Raw genomic sequence first — 20171 nt, forward strand, 5'->3', positions numbered from 1 at the left:
TATCCTCAGAAGTTATTGACTTGAGCCTTTTACAGCTCATCGTATTAATATGGATTTACTTTATATACTTCGTTTTTATACTTTTCTGCTGGATGATTAAGACCAAGATATAGCAAGACCTATATACCAAGAAATGTAACTTTTGTATCTGATAAGATCAGCCAAGTACTCTCAGGATTTATCCTGCAGCCCTGTACCCCCTTTTGTACATCCTTTTGTCAGTGGGAGAATGAGTCACAGCCATTGCTTGACCAGTTTGCTCTCTGTGAAACTCTGGCTTTTTGAATGCCAAAAGAGATGGCTTTATATAAAAGTTTTCAGGCTTCTGATCTCCCAAATAATTGCTTAATGGCCCTACTTTCCCATTTCACAGAAGAGCTTATTGCCTCCTGTTCTGAATATTCAAAATTTTAGTTAAGGATTTTACTTGGCAGTAAACACTCAAAAGTTAAAGAAAAAAATGCTTATATCATCTCATGACAGCTTTTCTTAGCTAACCTTGATGAAAGTGGTTTGTTTGTTTTTTATTGGTGGTTGTTGCTTAGCCTTTTTACTACAGATAGTTCATTCTCCACTAAGGGTTAGTCTCTTTCATTATTTGTAATAGAAGTATTTCCATTCAGACTGTTTGCCTTTCTTGCCTTTTAATTACTACACATTTCATCAATTGGTTAATTGGAAAAGAAAGCTTTTTTTGGTTAGGAAAAATGGTACAGTGTACATAGCTGAGTAAATGTTAAGCCAATGAAATATTTTTATTAATTAGCTAGTAAATGTTTGGGTTGAATAAAAAAGTTTATTTATTTTTTATTATTATTATTTTTTTTTTTGGCGGAACCGGGGAAAAAATTTTATTTTATACTTAAAAATTTGTATCTTCTCTTTTCTTGACTTCTTTCAGAGTCCCATATTAAGATTTTGTTACTTTGGCATGTGTTACTTTTTTAACTCATACTCTGGCAACTAAACTTTGGAATAAAACCAGAATTTAGATTATAAAAAGCAGTGGGCATAAATCTACTGACAACTGCATCTTCTAGCTCAATCTTCAAGTTATTCTTATATACTTCACTGTCACTGGGGCAAAGGATGGGGGATACATCAGAGAATTATTGGAAGTACCTCAGTCCTGTGTAACATACACTAAGGCTTTTACATACCACAGATCTGCCTAATAGATTTCCCTGGGCATGGTAAATGAATTCCTCAAAGTCTATTAAAATTATTTTTACAGTTAAGTACCTATGAAAATGGAAATCTGTTTACTAACTATGAAAAAGTGAGGGTAAGTTATAATACCTGTGGACAATATTCAATAAGTTTTTAGTAAATCCATAACCCAAAAGTTTTGGCATAAGTTTTGCTGTTTATTTCGTTTTCCCTTGAAGTCTTAATTTCTGGTCCCCTCCCCCACCTAAAGAGAAATTCTCTAATAGGGATTTCGATGATAACAAGAATAGAAACTTGAGAAGTGAACAAGCATGGATTCTGACATTAGAGAAACCAAAGTTTATTTCTGGCTTTATGATCCTGGGCATACCACTTGAACCAAAGTTTTCTCATCTGTAAAATGGGGATTGTAATTCCTCCCCTGAGAGTTTGTTGATAGCATTTAATGGGACAACATGTGAGAATACCTGCCACCTAAAAGATTTTGAGTCCACATTTCCTTCATGGTTTCTAAAGCCCACTGAGGAGTATGAAGGCAGCTAGTCCTGGTCTCTGCTTTGTACCAATAAGTGTTTGATTTTATTGCACTCTTAATGAAGAAGATGCCTAATGAAACCTCCTATAGAGGCAAATAGTAATGACTTGATTCCAACACTGCCAGTAGAGCTTCCCATCCAACAAACAGGGGTATTTGGTGCTAATAAGTTAAATTTCAGAAACTAATGAGCTCTGCTAATTGAATTCATCTTTGTTAATTAATAAGGTTCTAGTAAATTGGTCGCTTTCTTTTGTAATGTTCTGCAAAAGAGCAGTAAGACCTAATGATTACAAGTTTACTAGTCTTACCCCTTTCTTTCCTTTATGTAAGAGTGGAAGTGATCAAAGATCATGTATTTTCTTTGTCTCTGGATATCACTTAAACACTTCAAATTATTGACTTGAGAATAAATATGAGGGGAAGAAAAACATGGGTGGAAGATTCTATAGCTGTGGTGGTGAACCTGTGACACGTGTGCTGCAGTCAGCTGTGTATTATCACTGAAAGCTTTAAAAGATTTGCCGTCACTGTTCTACAGTCTGATTAGTTTACATTTTAAGATTTTTTAAAGAAAAATTTGGGAAATCAGTCCAGTAACTGTTATTGCAGTGACTACTGCATAAGAATATATTGATTTTATTTGCCAGGTTGAGCCAAGAGGAGCACTGAGAAAGTGACCCCCACACCTTACTGGAAAGACTGAAAAAAATAAGGTTTTTTTTCTTTGTGGGAGGGTAGATACAAAATTAGGTTAATAGTGTGGCAATTCTCAAATTTGGAAGTGGGATCAAAGTGACGGTTACCTGGAGGATCATTTATATTCCCTGGACTCTGCTTGGTCAAAAGTTTATTTTCTAGGAAATTGTCTTCTAGGAGCTTGACTGCTTCTGTATGTTTGCCCCCAAAGAGCCATATATGTGAAAGACTGACACATTTCCTATTTTATTTAACAGAGAGAATTCCCTAAATTTTTTACCTTCCGTGCAAGAGATAAGGTAAGGCCTGATTCTTTCCCCATCTCAACACCTCTATTTTATTTATTTATTTAATGCATTTAGTACAGGGTCTACAGGGTCTCACTACACAGCTCAGAATCCTAGTGATCCTCCTGTTTACATCCTCTCAAGTGCTGGGATTATAGGCCCATGCCACCACACCCAGTCTCAGTTGCCATCTCAGTGCACCCCAGGGGCAGGGCCAGCACTGCAGGCATTTTAATCGACTGGGCTATGTGGCCAACCCACCCCTATATTTTATTTATTTGTTTGTTTGTTTGTTTATATTAGGGATCAAACTCAGGATCTTGTGCCTTGTGCTTGCCAGGCAGGTGCTTATGCCATTGAGCAACCTCCCCAGCCCGATCCTTCTATTTTATTTATTGATTGCTTGATTGATTGATTCTTTTATTTTGAAATCTTTTTTTTTTTTTTTCTCAAAAGCTATAGAGTGACATCTTTGCCATTCTCTTTTCTCTGGTTGAATTTGTTTTCCCTTTACCTTACATGTGCCTTAAACTAAAACACATTACAGAAAGGTTGGTTTAGCTACCCAAAGAAATTGGTATCTTTAAAAATTATTTCTATCCTTTGGAACAGTCCCAATAATGTGATATTAAAGGACTATTATCATACTCAGGATTGTTCTTGTCACTTATAGACAGTTTACTTATATTCAACTTTTTTATGTATGTTTTCTTTTCATTTTAAAATATAAAAGTCCAGGGGCTGGGGAGATGGCTCAGTAGAATAAATGCTTCCCTGGCAAGCAAAAGGGCTTGAGTTCAATCCCCAGTTCTGGAAGAAAAAAAAAAAAAAGGTTAAAACATAAAAGTCCAGATCATTTTGTTTCTTTCCTATTACCACCTTGTATTTTTGTGTTTGTGTCTCTGTTCACCAGTTGGCATGCACTCTAGAAAAAGTTTAGTTGCAGTAAAGCATCACAATAAGCATACTAATAAAACTCCCTAAAAAGATATATGTGTAATTATCTATGAATATGGTATGTTCCAGAGCCAAATATCTTTTTGAAAAAATTATGTCATCTGCCGTGTTCTTTGTACTGTATCATAAGTGGTAAGACATGAGTCCTTCCCCTAAATATTTCAGACTACTTGAGTAACCCTAAACATCAGCACGTGAAGTGGATATTATTGTGAAGCATGCTGTGGTTATTTTATAATGACATTAGATACTTTAAGATTTCTGAGGGAATTAAAGTCTTTTGCTTATTTATGTCTCTTTTTAATGGCAAGCATCGCCACTTACAAAAACATAAATGTTGAAAGCTTGGGAAGTAGACAATCTTATAAAAGCTAGAATAGTAATCTGGTATGTAGCTCATTTTTGTTATTCATTAGCCCATCATAGCTACTGTTTCTACTTTCAAGTATCTTTTACTAAAATATTATAACTGCCTTTTATGCCCGCTCCCCTTTCCGATTCTTCTGCTCAGTTTGAGGAGGATCGTATCTACCGTCACCTGGAGCCTGCTCTGGCTTTCCAATTAGAGTTGAACCGGATGAGAAATTTTGACCTTACTGCCATTCCTTGTGCTAACCACAAGATGCACCTGTATCTTGGGGCAGCCAAGGTAGAAGTGGGCACAGAAGTGACAGACTACAGGTTCTTTGTTCGTGCAATTATCAGACATTCTGATCTGGTCACTAAGGTAGGTGCTGTACTCTAATGGGAAGTTATCTCTTGGAAAGGGATAGAGAAAATGGGCATGGTTCAAAATCAGGTTTTCATTGTTTGAATTAAGGTTCTCATTCTCTTCTTACTCTCCAATAACCAGCAGATGTCCATGAGTAATTTCTTACACAAAAATAAACATTCCAAATAAGAAAGGGTCATTTTTCTTTAATCAAGTTTTTCTTAGTAGTGGAAATATGATAGTACTCATTTGAGAAAAAGAAAAGTATGCTAAAAGAAAAATCACAGAGAGAGCTGAGTGATGATAAAAAGTAAGCACAAAAGTTAGGAAAGAGGTAATCCCACCATCTTTTGGAAGTATATATGGCTTCCTGGTGTATTAGTTATTACTGTATCCGATAGTCATAGGATTTCTTCATCTTCTCATTTCTGAATAGTTTTGTTTGACATACATGAAATATCCTAGAGGGGTTAAAACTGAAGATGCCTTGCCTCTCCACCTGTTATGTTCATAGGAAATGATACATGAAGGGGTAGGAGTAAGGGCTCGTGGGGCCTTTGCCGCCTCCTACTGCCTGTAAAGGTTACTACATTACTCTGTAAAGGTAAACCATGTTCTAGGTTGGTTTCTTATGATTTATAACATATTGTTGCTTGAGTAATTTCTTTACATTAACGTTGGTGATTTTTTCTTACTGTGTAGGAAGCTTCTTTTGAATATCTACAAAATGAAGGGGAGCGGCTACTGCTGGAAGCCATGGATGAGTTAGAAGTTGCTTTTAATAATACAAATGTCCGTACTGACTGTAACCATATCTTCCTCAACTTCGTGCCAACGGTCATCATGGACCCATCAAAGGTACACTTGTCATAGCTTCTCTCCTGACACTAGCAAGCACAAGCAAAGGGATTTATTTGTACCTATCTCACTTGGATATAGAAACAGTATTGGTTAGTAGATTGAGTCATTAATTGTTAATGTTTTCAGACTGCTTATTAGACTGAATTTCTGAGATAGTGTCAAAAATGTGCTATATCTATTAAGAACAGTCTTCAAAACTAAATGTTCTGTGGGGTTTGCTTGCTGGATGTTTGCAAGCAGTATAAACTTTTTTTCTTCCTCCGCTGATACCAGTTGCATGATATCTTCCATTATAGTGATCTTATTTTATATTCTTCCCTAGGATTTTCCATGTGGAATAATTAATTTTGTCATTAATAGGCATTTTAACTAACTTGCTTTTGAGCACTAAATTGTTACTAAAATGTCCAACTTAATTCTCTTTCGTATTTTCCACAGTGAATGAATTTGAATGATTGAAGTTTCACATGAATTGCACCTATTTTCTTTCTAGAGACTCTATTCTAAATCACATTCTATATAATTTCAGGAAAGAAAACAAGATAACTTTATATTTGTACTTTTATCCTAGGTGTAATGCAGACAGACTGCTCCCTCGTTCTGCTCCCCCAGACTTTTCCTCTCATGATATAGTGTAGAATCTGGATTGAATAACCAGGGTCTACCTTTCTCATGACCAATAGGAGGAACGGACCTCTGTTTTTTAACTTAGTACCGAAGACCTGAGAAACAGTTTTCTATGTTTCTTCAAAATTGCAAGCTAATGATAGGCTGCTTTTGTCTGTTAGGAAAGTGAAGGAGAAAGCTCAAGTTTCATCACATTAAAAATTTCTCCTAAGAATTCTGGGACTGAGGCAGCTGGAAGGCTTAAAACATAGTCAGGTGGAGCTGAGCAGATGGCTCAGCGTCATAAGCACCTGTGTGGCATACACAGGATCCTGAGCTGGATCCCTGGTACTGCAAGGGGAGGCGGGAGACACACAGCCAGGACACTGGATAACATTATATATACTTTAGTTTTGGCCTGCTTTTTTTTCTGAAAATTTTTAACATCAAATTGTATGTCTCCACTCTAAATACCATATGCCCAAGCCTTGCTTTTCTAATCATAGATACCTAGCTGTCAGTTTTCTGCACATAGAGATTGTTGGTTATGTTCCCTCAAGAAAAGAATGGAGCTGGGCTTGGTGGAATATGTCTATAATCCCAGCATTTAAGAGGCTAAGACCAGAAGATTACCACGAGTTTGAGGCCAGCCCACATTCATAGTGAAACCCTGTCTCAAAAACAAAAAGATAAGAATGGATAATTATCTCTTGGTTAGAAAGCAAGTATATGCTGTCCCCATCCTTAGGGCATGCTGACACAGCAATTGAGACTGGGTGTGGTGGCGTGCACCTGTAATCCCAGCTCTTGGGAGGCTGTAAACAGGTGGATCACTACAAGTCAGATCTAGTAGTGAGACCCTGAACACCCTGAGACCCTTCCCTAAAATACAAAAAGAAAGAAAGAAAGAAAGAAAGAAAGAAAGAAAGAAAGAAAGAAAGAAAAAAGTTAACTGTTTAAATCCATTCCAAGGTAAAATTCTGTAATGCAGAAATAAACTTCACAGTGGCGCAGGTTACTGAAGAACAAGAGGAGGGGGATATTAGATAATATAGAGGGGTTTGCTTTTGTTCTGCTTTGTTTTGTTTTGCTTTGCTTTGCTTTGTTTTGAGTTGTAGAGATTGAACCCATGAAGCATTAAGCTACATCCCCAGCCCTGTTTATTTTTTTATTTTGAGATAAGGTCTTACTAAGGTGTCCACTTTGGCCTTGAACTTGTAATCTTCCTCAGCTTCCTGAATAACTGAGGTTACAGATGTGCACCAACATGCCTTGATAATTTTGAGATTTTTGTAGGAAGATGAAAAGGCATTTTAGAAATATGTTTAAGAATGCATTACTTTTGAATAGTATGCCTTAACTGCTTTTAGCAACATTGGAAGCAAAGTTATTCTGTAGTATGTCAGTAATAAAATCACCTTTCATGTCTAAGGTCTTTCAGTTAAAAATAATTCTTCTATCCCTGAACTGAGTGCTAAGCTACCCTGCTTGAAAGCTAGGGAGAATCCACCCCATTTTCTTAAATTCCAGTTGGATTTAGTAAAGACCAAACTTCAAAGATCTAATGTTTAGAGAGAATGTTCCAGCACCATCTACAAATTGCCTTTCTTTAATTTGTACAATTTACCAAGAGACATATATTATAAAGTTTAATAAAATTGTATGGAAAAAACCTCATGGTGGTAATTGCTATGTTGATTTAAAGTCCTATAAGTGCAGTGAAACATAGTTACCATGCATATAAATGCTGTTTAATAGCTATATAACTAGGGATTTTATTCTTATTTGAGGCTTTTTCTTAAATCCCATTGCTTTTAATTTTAGATATTACAGATTTTTTATATAAAGTATGAATATAATTGGGAAAGGGAAAGAAATTGTATAGATTTGAGTGTTGTGAGTCAGAGAAACCCATTCAAATGCTAGACTAGTATGAAACTGCCCCTGACTTGTTCTAAGCAACAGTAGAGGAAAAGCTAGCTGCCCGCTTACAAAATGAACATGTGGTGCACATTCTACAAACCAGCATCTTTTTTCCGTTCTTCCTTTCCCAAAGGTAAGCAGACATGAAACAGATCTTAGTTATAAGGTACTTAAGTTTTATGCTTGGTGATATGTCTGTCAGATTGAGGAATCTGTGCGGAGCATGGTAATGCGCTATGGAAGTCGGTTGTGGAAATTGCGCGTCCTCCAGGCAGAACTGAAGATCAACATTCGCCTGACACCAACTGGAAAAGCAATTCCCATCCGCCTCTTCCTGACAAACGAGTCTGGCTATTACTTGGACATCAGCCTATACAAGGAAGTAACTGACTCCAGGACAGCACAGGTACAGTAGTCAAGCTGGCTCCTCTGAATTTGAATTGGTCCTACAGATACTTGTTTTGGATATGGAGAACTCAAGCTCACAGACCACACTGGTTTATTAGTGGGATTATATTCTTTGAGCATAAGTGATTGTGTGAGTTCACAGAACTTGATTTACATTATAATATGTATTGTGTTCTAAATTGTGAATATTACAAAACCCTCAACCTTTTGTTACATATTGGTGAACACTGACATATGCCATGTGAACAAATAAAAGTCTGTAATTTAGGGGCCAGAGAGATGGCTCAGTAGAATAAGCGCTTGCCAGGGGCCTGAGGTCAATCCCCGGTTCCACAAAAAAAGAAAAAAAAAAAATCTGCACTTTAGGCCTCTTTTTTATAGGGCTTCTAGGCTACGTCAGCAATCTAGTCTTCTCTGGTCTGATTTGTCTTTCCTAGTTTCTGTATAATTAGGCCACTATCGGTGAGGGAAGGAGACTTGGAGTATCTTAACCAGTATCTAACTTCAAAAAGGAATATTTCAACATCGCATAATAATAACACAAACTGTGCCAAGCAGTGACTTTATCCATTACATTACTCATTTATACACATTCTCTCTTTCAAAGAATTCTGAGTGTTAACATATCTATCTATATGGGAGCAAAGTGGCAAACCTCAACCCATTTTTTGATCTGTTTGTCACTAGTTTCTAAATATTTTCGCCATTTACTATTATTGAACATAGGTTGCTTTGTCATTGCTCACATCTTTTTTAAGAACTAGGGTAGTATTTTAGGATTCTGGCCTAAACTTGGACATACAAGAATTAACTAAGACCTAAACAAGGGTTTTAATCTGTTGTATGCATTTGGATGCCAGGAAGAGAGTGTGTCTCTTGATTTTACCTGTTGCCTTTTGAGTCTGCTAACATTTTTGTTAGTCTTTTGAGGATGAATTTTTAAATCTCATTTTGGCAGAAGGATTTTTTTTTTTTTTTTTTTGGCTAGCTCAGAATGCCTTCAGGGCAGGTTTGGCTGGCTGCAGTTGTGGGGATCGAACCACAGCAACCTGAGGCTGACTGCTTTGTTGAAGCAGCCACTTAAACAACTGAGCTAAGAGGCAGGCCCCAGAATAAGGATTTTTTTTTGCTCTGAATGCCTTCAGGGCAGGTTTGGCTGGCTTGAGTTGTGGGAATTGAACCACAGCAAGCTGAGCCTGACTGCTTTGTTGAAGTAGCCACTTAAAGAACTGAGCTATGGGGCAGGCCCCCCTAAATCTCATTTTGGACAGTTGTTATAGTGACCTTTCATTCTGTGCTTTGATTCATAGTTAAATGACCACAGAAATCTATCCTGTGAGAAGTGAGCAGTTAAAACAGTGAGTGCACAGGAGCATAAGGAATGAGTGAGAAAGAGTACTCAGTAATTTTTGCTGCATTTGATGTTTTTCAGGACAACCTTAAATACATTTTCAGTCAAAGCTTTCCACGGGCAGGGATGTTTTTAATTAACTTCTACCATAGCTTAAGGCAGGCCTATTGTTGTGAAAAATATGATGGCCACTTGAGACTTTAATGTTTTTGATAAATATGTTTGTTCTTCATAACTACTTTTTTTTGTTTATATATTTCCCTCATGTTGGTTAATGGTGACATAGAAGCATGGAGAACCCAGATGCTTCCAATCAGGGTCTGATACCGTGCCTGGCGCAGAATGAACAGTAGGCATCTGATAGAATGAATTAGTTACCCTCAACCTGAGGGAAGAGCCCCTTTTACCAGTGGGCTCCTCCCACATATGAAGGAGCCCTAAAAGAAGTGATCTTTCCCAAGCTGTTTCTTCAGTTGAGAGTTCAAGAGCCACTGTGGCATAGGAACCCATTTGTGAGCCAGGGCTGGTGTAGGAACTAACAGAAGACGCAGCCTCCAACCCAGCTACCCTATTCCCAGCACTTACTTGGTGCTTGTTGCCACACTTTTCCTCCTTTAGTGAATCACTATAGCACCATGCCTATTACTCATTCTTTTGTTCATTAGTTTACTATTTATTAACCACTTAGGAAGTATGGACATAAAGATTAAAAATAATCTCCATTCAGAAATATACAGAACAATAGGAGATGCTACATAGTTTTCCTCTAGACTATATGTGCCATCACAAAAATAAGTCCTGTGTTCTAAGGGAGTAAAGTATGTGGGCCAGAGATTCTTTTCTAAGAGAAGCTCTTTTGATAGCCTCTGGTGAAAGGTGTTTGATATATAAAATATGTATATATTTTTATGAACTTGTAAAACATACTTTACCCATGTTTATTGCATTCATTATAGTAGAAAATGAAACTAACATAGATAGCTGCTCATACAGTGGCTTCCATTACTATCAACTTCTTTACCTCGCACCATCATTTATTCATTCTGCCAATAAGGAGCAGAGTTGACTGGCTTAAGTTTCATTTTGTTTCATTTTCCTTGTTATAGTCTTTGTGGTATAGGCTGTAATGAGCAATGATGTCAGGCAGTCATAGTGTGGAGAAGACATTTGGGTAATCCATTGTATAAGTGAATTGATTTCCAATGTATAGTGTAAGGGAAAAATAACATTTAAAAATAGAATACAGTGGCTCATTTTTAAAGTACAACTCAATTCATTCTGACAGTTGTGTACACCCTGATAACTACCATCACAGTCATGATAGAGAACATCTCATTCCCACAAAGTCCTCTCATTCTCTTTGCAGTTAGTGGTAAAGCACCAACTCCAGTATTAGGCAACAACCGATGTGTTTTCTGTTACTGTAGGTTCTGCCTATCCAAGAACATCATAAAATTAAAATTGGACAGGCAACTGGGAAGACAGCCCAGTGGCATAAGCACCTGTCTGGCAAGTGCAAGGTGTTCAATCCCCAGTACTACTAAATAAATAAACAAACTAAATAAATACAGCTTTTTAAACTGCATTGGACAATATGCAGTATTTAGGGCCTGGCTTCTCTTGCTTTGTGTTGTTTTGTTTTGTTTGAGATTCATCTGTGTCACATAGATTGTGAGTATGTTCCTTGCTGAATTGCTGAATAGTATTCCATTTTATGGATTTACCAAAAATTTCCTATCCATTCACATGTTCATAAACATTTGGGGCTTTATTTCTTAGTTTGGACTAGCAGAAATAAAACTTCTATGAACATTCATTGATAAATCTTCATATATTTTCACTTCTGTTAAGGAAATACATGGGAGTATAATGCTGATTCATACAAAGTATATGTTTAACATTGTAAGAAACTGATAAAACTGTTTGCCAAAGTGATTATACCAGCAGCAATATATGCGCCCAAACAGGCTTACTCAGTACCCGCTCCTCAGTGCACAGTTACATAGTGTATCTGTGCAGCCTAAGTTCATTCCAAAGCTTGGCAAAACTGAGTCTCAAACTCTATACACATGGGTCTTATCTCTTAATAAATAAGAAAGGTAGTTATAAGAATGTGCTTATTCCTTTTTTTTTCACGTTGTACCTTTGTCATAACACTTTGAATTCTTTTTTTTTTTTAATGTATTTGGTACAAGGTCTCACTATGCAGCTCAGACTCATGGTGATCCTCCTGTTTATAGGCGTGCAACACCATGCTTGGACTCATTGGCCTGCTCAGCATGTTCCGGGGCAAGGCCAGTGGAGCATCCTGTGCCAGGGATCGAATGCCAGTCCCTATGCTTGCCTAAGCAGGTGCTTAATCTGCTGAGCTATCTCACAGGCTCAACACTTTGAATTCTTAAACAATACTATTTCTACTGTTACATGCCTAGGACATTGCTGGCTTTGTCTCCCGCATGGTGACTTTTCCCATTTGTGAAGAAGTATTAGGAACTATAGTCCATTGGTCTTTAAGCAGGCTGAGGCTAGTTTTGCCCAGATTGACAAGTAAGCAGAACACTCTTGTTCTTCTGAGCCAGAGGACTAAAGATTCACTTAGCCTATCCCCAGGGTTTAGGAAAGTACTGAACTACATCCCTCTGCCTACATATCAGGTCCATAAATCTATTCATTAATGGTAGATTTCTACTTATATTTCAGGCCCAAATACATGTGGGCATATACATACCCTTTCATCTCAATCTCCATTTGTATTCACTGTGTTGGAAATCTCTATATTTTATGTATTCATACATAAAGTGCCTAGTTTAGTGTTATACAACCCCTGAGCACTCAATAAATATTAATTGAATTGAAATAATGGCATCCCTTATTAATATTTATAAGCAAATAAAACTAGCTAAATATATGGAGTGTGGAATACTCTTCTAGAAATATTTGAGTTAAAATGATTAAAAACTGGTGTGATGATTTCATTATATGACAAGATAGGTTTTGCAGAAGTTATTCACTAGTTGTAGACAGTATACAGGAGAAATATATGTATAGTTTAATGTAGAAATTAATAAATATTATCTTACTATAAGCTACATCTTAGGTGCTAATAAAAATTATTTTTTTTTTTTTGTTCCTCGAATGCCTTCAGGGCACTTTTGGAGAGCTGGAGAGGTGTGAGGTTCGAACTCCAGCAACCTGAGGCTGACAGCTTTGTGGAAGCAGCCACTTAAAGGCCTGAGCTACGGCCAGGCCCCCAAGAAAAATTATTTTTAAAATGAATAAAAATTAAAAAAGAATTATTTAGGTAGATGAATGAAATGTACTTCTGGTGAAACATTTGAAGCTTTTGTGTAGCTAATAATACTTATGAGGTACCTTCTAAGCAAGTGAACTACAGTCTTATGAATTGCTTGACCTGGCCAAAGACCAGGAATTATCTTAAGGGCTGGGGGGATAGCTCAGTGGTCTAAAGCGCCTGCTTAGGCAAAGTGCAGGGACCGTGGTTCTATCCCTGGCACTACATGCTGCACCAGCCCTGTCCCCCAGGGCAGGTTGAGCCAGCCAAAAAAAAGAACTATCTTCAATGTGCATAGCTGTTCCTCAGTTTAAGTACTAAGACTTCTCAGATTCCTAAGTTGATATATGTCATTTCTAAGTATATGGGATTCAAGTCACTTTAGAAGGCAAGCACCATCAGTCTGTCTTTGAGATGTGAAATTTACACTGTGTTGATTTCAACTAATCAAAAAATGAGAATAGCATATGGTGTAGAGATGGTTACGTATCTTTTTGGAGTTGGTTAGCCTGTGGAGAGGTGAGAGAATCCAGAACTAAATGTTCACAGGCATGTCTGAGCTACTCAACCCACCAAAAATGCTTTTCAAGAAAAAAACATTTGAGGAAAGAAAACCCTCTTGGTAGCTGGACTTTTTTTCCCCTCTGTTTTTAAAACTTGCTGTTCCATTATTTCTTTTTCAGATCATGTTTCAAGCATATGGCGATAAACAGGGACCACTACATGGAATGTTAATCAATACTCCATATGTGACCAAAGATCTCCTTCAGTCAAAGAGATTTCAGGCACAGTCCTTAGGAACAACATACATATATGATATTCCAGAGATGTTTCGACAGGTAAAACTTGCTGACAGGGTTAGGGAGCCTGACATGTTGCTGGGAGTGAAGATTTTCCTGAATTTCTATCACATTGACTAAAAAAGGGCTCTCCCAAAGGGCAGGAGATATCTTGATACTACTCTCATTTCTATTTTATTGGAGACTTGGTTATTGCTACCTTAGGTATCAGATAGTCATGATTAGTGACAAGTTCTCTTCAGCAGAAGACAGTAATGAAGATTACATGCCTGTGTTGGTAATTTATAATGATCTGTGTGGGAAGTTGTATTTATATTTTCTAAGTTTGTATTCAAGTTAAGGTTATTAAAAAGAGGTATGAAATGCTAGCTCTCATTTTCCTATTTTCCAAGATAACCCGGGTCTCAAGCTGATAGCCTAGGCTAATACCCTGAGAATCAATATAGATAGCATAGACAAATGAATATAGAGTTCATGGTACACAGTTTAAAGTATAAGTTCTTTTGTGGGAGATTTATTATAGCTGAATAAAAACTAGCATAAAAAATATGATATTATGAATCTCATCCTCTATATGAAAATAAATTCCTTTGATGTGTATGGTGAATCATCTCTCTGCTGCAGATTTTTCTTCCATCAATAGAAGGCAAGAAAGGTATATCACTAGCAGAAAATGTAACAGATAAAGAATAAGGTATCAAAAGAATACTGAATTTGTCTTAAAAAATTCTATGAATATAGGATTTTCCCAAGTCTCCTAGTCATACCACCAGTATTTGAATTTCAATAAAGTAATATATATAGACTGTAAATAATCTATCTATAATTCCTGTATTATTCACAAATCCAAGAGAGTACATTACCTTTATATAACCATTTGTTTACAGATTCTATCTCTCGAAATACAGTTACTTTCTTTCAGTATTTCCCCCCCTTAAAGCATTGTTAGCCTGTAAGCTCAGTGTTGGTTCAACATCAGTGTCATAAATAGAAATCTGATTTTATGGTATTTTTCCTATATAATAGACATAACGTAATGACTAGAGCATGTATGTATGCACAAGCCATTTGGCCATTAAATATTGCTGTAAGGCAAGCAAAGAAAGAACTGGCTCCCTACTTCTTAAAGGATTCATCTTATTTATAGAGAAGTTTAGAAATGGAAATCATAATGGTTTTGAAATAGGTATGTCTTTTTTTCAAATTTGAGCAGAATTGATTGCATACTTATAAGTGATCATTTATATCTTAGTGTATTGGCCTATGTATTGGCCTGTAGCTATGAAAAATGTTTTTCTTCCCTAAACATCTAGTAGAGACTTTATTCTAGCTTTCCTGGATTTTCTTTGTTAGCTGGGTGTCATGTCTTGCTTTTGTGGATTTTCTTTCACACCAGATTTCTATAGAAGAAAAGTTTTTCCCTTCTTTTTGAGATGATACTACTTCGTTCTTCATTTTAACATTTCTGGATTAATGTTAGGGTTTTTTTGTGTTTGTTGATGTTGTAGGGCCAGTTCTGATTCACTCAACAGTTTTAGTTTGTTAGAAAAATACCTGACTTTTGTTATGTAAAGAATAATTACAAATCTATATTAACTGAAAATGAACATTGGAAGATTTATTCTGATACTTTTAACTCTACAGAACACTTCTTAAAGAAAACAAAACCAGATTAACCAAATCTTAGTAATTATTGTTGTCTGTATTGAAATAGTACTCGTGACTGATTAGTGAAACTTCTCTTCTCCACTAGTCCCTAATCAAACTCTGGGAGTCTATGTCCACTCAAGCATTCCTTCCATCACCCCCTCTGCCCTCTGACATGCTGACATATACTGAACTGGTATTGGATGATCAAGGCCAGCTGGTCCACATGAACAGGCTTCCAGGAGGAAATGAGGTAAGCAGTTGAAACCCCCTCTCCTTATTTCTGTGCTTGCTGGTACCAACCTTCTATTGGGGTGGTCATGAAATAGTATTAAGTTCTAAGTGACATGGGTGGCATAATTGTCTTACTAGAGTTTTTTAGTAAGAGATTGCTGAATGGATATAAAAGAATTTCTGTTAAATTTTTAGGTGTGGTAATGGTGTTATGATTTTGCTTTTTATTTTATTTTTTTTTCTTTTTTTTTTAATTATTTATTTATTTATTGTGTGTGTGTGTGGCCAGCTCAGCCCACCAGGGGGCGGGGCTAGCTGGCATGTGGTGCTGGGGGATCGAACCGCGGTCCACTGTGCTTTGCTAAGCTTGTTCTAAGTAGGTGCTTTAGACCACTGAGCCATCTCTCCAGCCCCTGATTTTGCTTTTTAAAAATGTGTTGTTTTCTACTAACTACATACTAAAATATTTACAGATGAAATTACCTGGTATCTAAGATTTGTTTTAAATAAAGAAGTATGCAAATGAGAGAAAAGACGAAACATGAAATAATTATTAAGAATTGATAGTTAAAACTAGGTACATGAGAATACTTTCTCTATTTTGTATACATTGGAAATTTTGAGATTTCTATATTAGGGACATTTAAAGTATTGTTTTGCCTAGTGTTTTTTCCTTATTTACTTACTTGCATTTAACTATGTATTTTTAAAGTATTTTTTCCATGCTCAATTTATTTGATCTGGTGCTCTTAAAAACAGGATGAATGTGTTCTTCTAAGGGCTCAGTCAGAACCAGAGGTTTGAACGTAAAAGAAATAGAGACCCATTTCTTGATAGTTATCTAAGAATGCATTTTCTAGTCTTGCTATCTTTTTTCTTATAATGACATATTAATAATGATTACATTTTCTTCTCTACTCTGGTATCTCTCTCCATGCCTTGAGAGTCTTCAGATTTTAACTATGCTTCTAATTTCCAGTTATAACAATGATCAAAACTGTAATAAACCTTACATGTAATTTCCAGATAAATCTCTTTTCTTAGAGTAATCTTTACCTGGGTGTTCACCTTAAACAGCCTGCAGAGACCACTAAATATAATATGCAGATATTTTTCATTTTATTCCATATCTTTTAAAAATATCCTCTAAATACAAGATGTTTCAGTAATACGGTAGGGACTGCCATGAATAGATAATGTAATATTAAAATGGAAACATGCACTGGACCAGATGGAGAGTATCAGGCTTGTAGGAGTTCTCATCTAGTGCCTTTACAAATAGCAAAGGCCGGAAGATGCATAGGAGGATGCACAGGAAAGATAGGATGCATAGAATTTTGATAAGAATAGATATATACTCATCAACACGAAGTTGAAGCAGAGATTTGTGCTACTATGTGTAGCATTGCCTTAGTAAGCACCTCAGTGGGAAAGAAAAGCTCTATTGTGCTAGACTTAAATTCTGATTCATTGAATCAGGAATAGAAGGCACCCTTATGAACATGGGGTTGAGAGTAAAATGGTTTTAACTAATGTAATTAAAACACAAAATGAGATTTTTGGCTGTGTGAAAGCTAGCTGTGGTGCTATGTGAAACCTCTTGCCATGATCTTTCTCTCTTCTTTCTCTCTGCTCTCATTCTGTTTGAGCGAATGGAGACTGGGGGAATAGTGAAGTCCCAGAGGGACAGAGCTCTGTTCTTGCTGAAATTACAAGCACAGAGCTGCCTGGGCATGAACATGTAGTGTTTACTCTGCCAGTATGAATACAAATAGTCTTATTATACAGGACTCTGTACCCAAAGACCACACACACACACACACACACACACGAATGAATAAAAAAAATTAAAGGTTTTTTTTTAACCCTTTTAAGACCTAACAAACCCTGTGGAAAAGGATTACCTTAAACAGCTGGATAGGACTATAGCTATGAGTAATATTCTAGTGTTACAGGGGAGCCACATGTTTTCCTTTCTCCAATGTTTTAGTAGTTTTGAAACTAGAGAGCTAATAGCATCTGTTAAAATGATTTTTGTGTTTTGCCTGTTCTCACTTTCTTCTTTTATACTTCCCCCTCTTTAGTATCTATTTTTTTTAAGTTGTCTATTTTCTTTGTTCTTTTTTCATTTTCTTCAAATGATTGATTAGGATTGAGGTTGTTAGCTTGCTGTTTCTGAGCCTTTGAGCTTGGGAGAACTGAGACTGATGCTCTTTTGTGAGCAGTTAGTGACTAATGCCCAGGATGGCTGGTGGAGTCAGTGACCTTAGCTAGATTATAGGGCACTGCATGACAGGAATGTGGTTAGGGTATTAGTATCAAACTCTATACCAATAGCTTGAACTTACAATGGAGGATGTCCGATGAAAGACTGACCAGTCTAAGGATGGAATTTTAGCAGTCAGAATTCTGAGGGACAGCTGTGCCTAAGAGATGACAAGGTGTCAGTAGGCTATATTGCCTTTAGGCTGAGCCCAGTTTTATCAGGGGACATTGACCCCAGCTAGTGCAGTTTAATTTTCTTTGACCAAAGAGACGAGCGTGTCAGAAGCCTGGCACTCCATGTATTACCCCAAGAATGATGTAAAGGGAATGAAAAGAATTCAGACTGATGAGGTTTGGAGCAAATCTGCCCTGTCCCAGAGAGAATAGGCATCTGAATGGAGTCTTGAGAAATAGTTTTATTTAAACAAGGAATTAAAAAATTGACCTGTTATTGTTCTGAGAGCCAAAGCTTGATGTAAGTGCACTGATGCTACCTACGCATTAAATCATCATAATGTGGCGTTCTCCAAAGGTGATGGCTCTTCTAGGTCATCATTGTGGGTGGTATTGTATTACCTTGAAGGATTGGAGTTTCTGGGTTAAAAAGCTAGCACACACATAGATGGAATAAGGAAAAACAAGGCATTCCTGCAAAGTTTTTCCATGAATTGGGATGCTTTTCTCCCCAATCAAAGACAGCAAACCTGCACTTATCAGTCCATCGGTTATATTGGTGGCTAGTCTCTTCCTCCCCCAAGGACAGTAAATAGGTGAGATGGTGATAGGACCAGGATTTTGACCAATTCAGTTCCATTTAGTTTTAGGTAACTTGTTTGCCATTTAAGGAAGAATGTTGGCTATTTCAGCGAGATGTGACCTGCATCTTGAACATTTGGGCCTGTGTTAAAAGCAGAGAAGAGCATTTCTGGTTCCCTCTTAGCTTCTTTCTCCATTTTCCTAGTTGTTCCTTCCCCAGGAATAAATATTTACAAAAGAAATTCTACCTAATACCTAATGAAAAGTATAGAATACATTTTTCTTAACAGATTTGAATGACATTGCATTTAGTATGAATTTAATATAGAAGTAAAAAAAGATGTAGACCAAATCTGTGAACCATGTTAGTTACAAATGCCCTAAAGATGAGATGCCTGAGATTTTTAATAGTTGCAAATAAAAATGAAAATTGAGGAAGATATGATTGCAACATAGACTTACCTTGTTTCATTTCTAGCTGCTGTGATGCTATAGTGATGAGCCCTATATGTAAATACACAGCTAGATGAATGTGTGCTGTTGAGCTTGGATGCAGAAGAAATGCAGCTAGCCAACAATTCTACATTACTGTTTCTTTATTTTAGAGAAATTGTTTTCATTTTCCTGCCAGTTTGCTAACCTGTTTTGATCAATTGGTAGAAGCTGTAATTGCAGGTGGGAACATCTTGAGTAACAGTTCACAATCTGTGCAGCTGCTTTTCGCACTAAATCCTGTTATTGAAAAGCTCAGGCTAAGATCAAACCAAGGGCTATAACAGACTTGACAGAGAACAAGTTAACTTTGTTTGGGAAGACAAAGAAAATCCTAGCTTTCTTGAGACTATGTTCATCTCAAATAAATTACTAACATTTAAAATTTTATTTATTTTTAATACCTCCAGAACTAAATCATGAACCTCCAAATTGGGCAATAATGAAAGATATCATAGAGTAACAGTTTTTATAGTAATTTTAGTGCTGCTCAAAATTACTGTTTCAGAATGTGGGCTTTTTAACATTGTCTCCTATCCTGTCATAATGAAAAAGTGAAACAAGAAGATGTTGTGTTTAACAGCAGTTATAATAGGTACAGTACACATATCAAAAAAAAAAAAGGATGGGTAATTAGAGACAGGTTCTTTTATGGTGCAGATTTTCTTTCCTTAACATTTTTACATGAGAAAAATATATTCTAAATTGAATGCAAATCAACAATCACCTCCACACATAGTATTTCACTTGAAAGTTGTGGTGGCTCCAAGGTTTCAATTTTTCAAATAGGCACTAGGTGTCAGGGTTTTTCCTTCTTAGCAGTTTAGCACTCAAACAAGCCTCTTGAATTCCTATTTGGTGAGACAAATCCACTTGTGTTCTTCCTTTTTATTCAGTTGGCACAGTAGGTTTTCTCTAATGCCCCTACAATGTGCAATTGCCAGTTTAAACTCTCTGCTTGGAGAAATGTTCAACCCATATAATGCTCTACACAGTTATTGGAAAAAGGGATGATCAAAGAGGAAATAAAAGTAGTGTAAATTAAAGTTTAAAGACTAACTGCCATCATGACTGATATCTTGGTTTCAGTTCTGCTTTATGTTCTCAGAAGTAAAATGCTCGGGATAACTAGGCATTAGAATTTAAGGTCTGCTGGGCCTAACAAATACTCATATT

General features: G+C 36.6%; 1 protein-coding gene across 4 annotated transcripts in view; it reads left to right on the forward strand.

Annotated features, from left to right (window-relative positions):
* Window positions 1–20171, forward strand: part of Acaca (acetyl-CoA carboxylase alpha) — a 292108-nt gene that overhangs the window by 182030 nt on the left and 89907 nt on the right. For all 4 annotated transcript variants that reach the window (XM_004643003.2, XM_023703133.1, XM_023703135.1 and 1 more), the window contains 6 exons: window positions 2662–2703; window positions 4160–4375; window positions 5063–5218; window positions 7953–8156; window positions 13485–13640; window positions 15355–15501. In XM_004643003.2, coding sequence (XP_004643060.1) covers window positions 2662–2703; window positions 4160–4375; window positions 5063–5218; window positions 7953–8156; window positions 13485–13640; window positions 15355–15501 — 921 coding nt within the window. The remainder of the gene's footprint in view (window positions 1–2661; window positions 2704–4159; window positions 4376–5062; window positions 5219–7952; window positions 8157–13484; window positions 13641–15354; window positions 15502–20171) is intronic.

The sequence above is a fragment of the Octodon degus genome, unplaced genomic scaffold (assembly GCF_000260255.1).
Source record: "Octodon degus isolate 3935 unplaced genomic scaffold, OctDeg1.0 scaffold00164, whole genome shotgun sequence".
Classification (NCBI taxonomy): Eukaryota; Metazoa; Chordata; class Mammalia; order Rodentia; family Octodontidae; genus Octodon; species Octodon degus.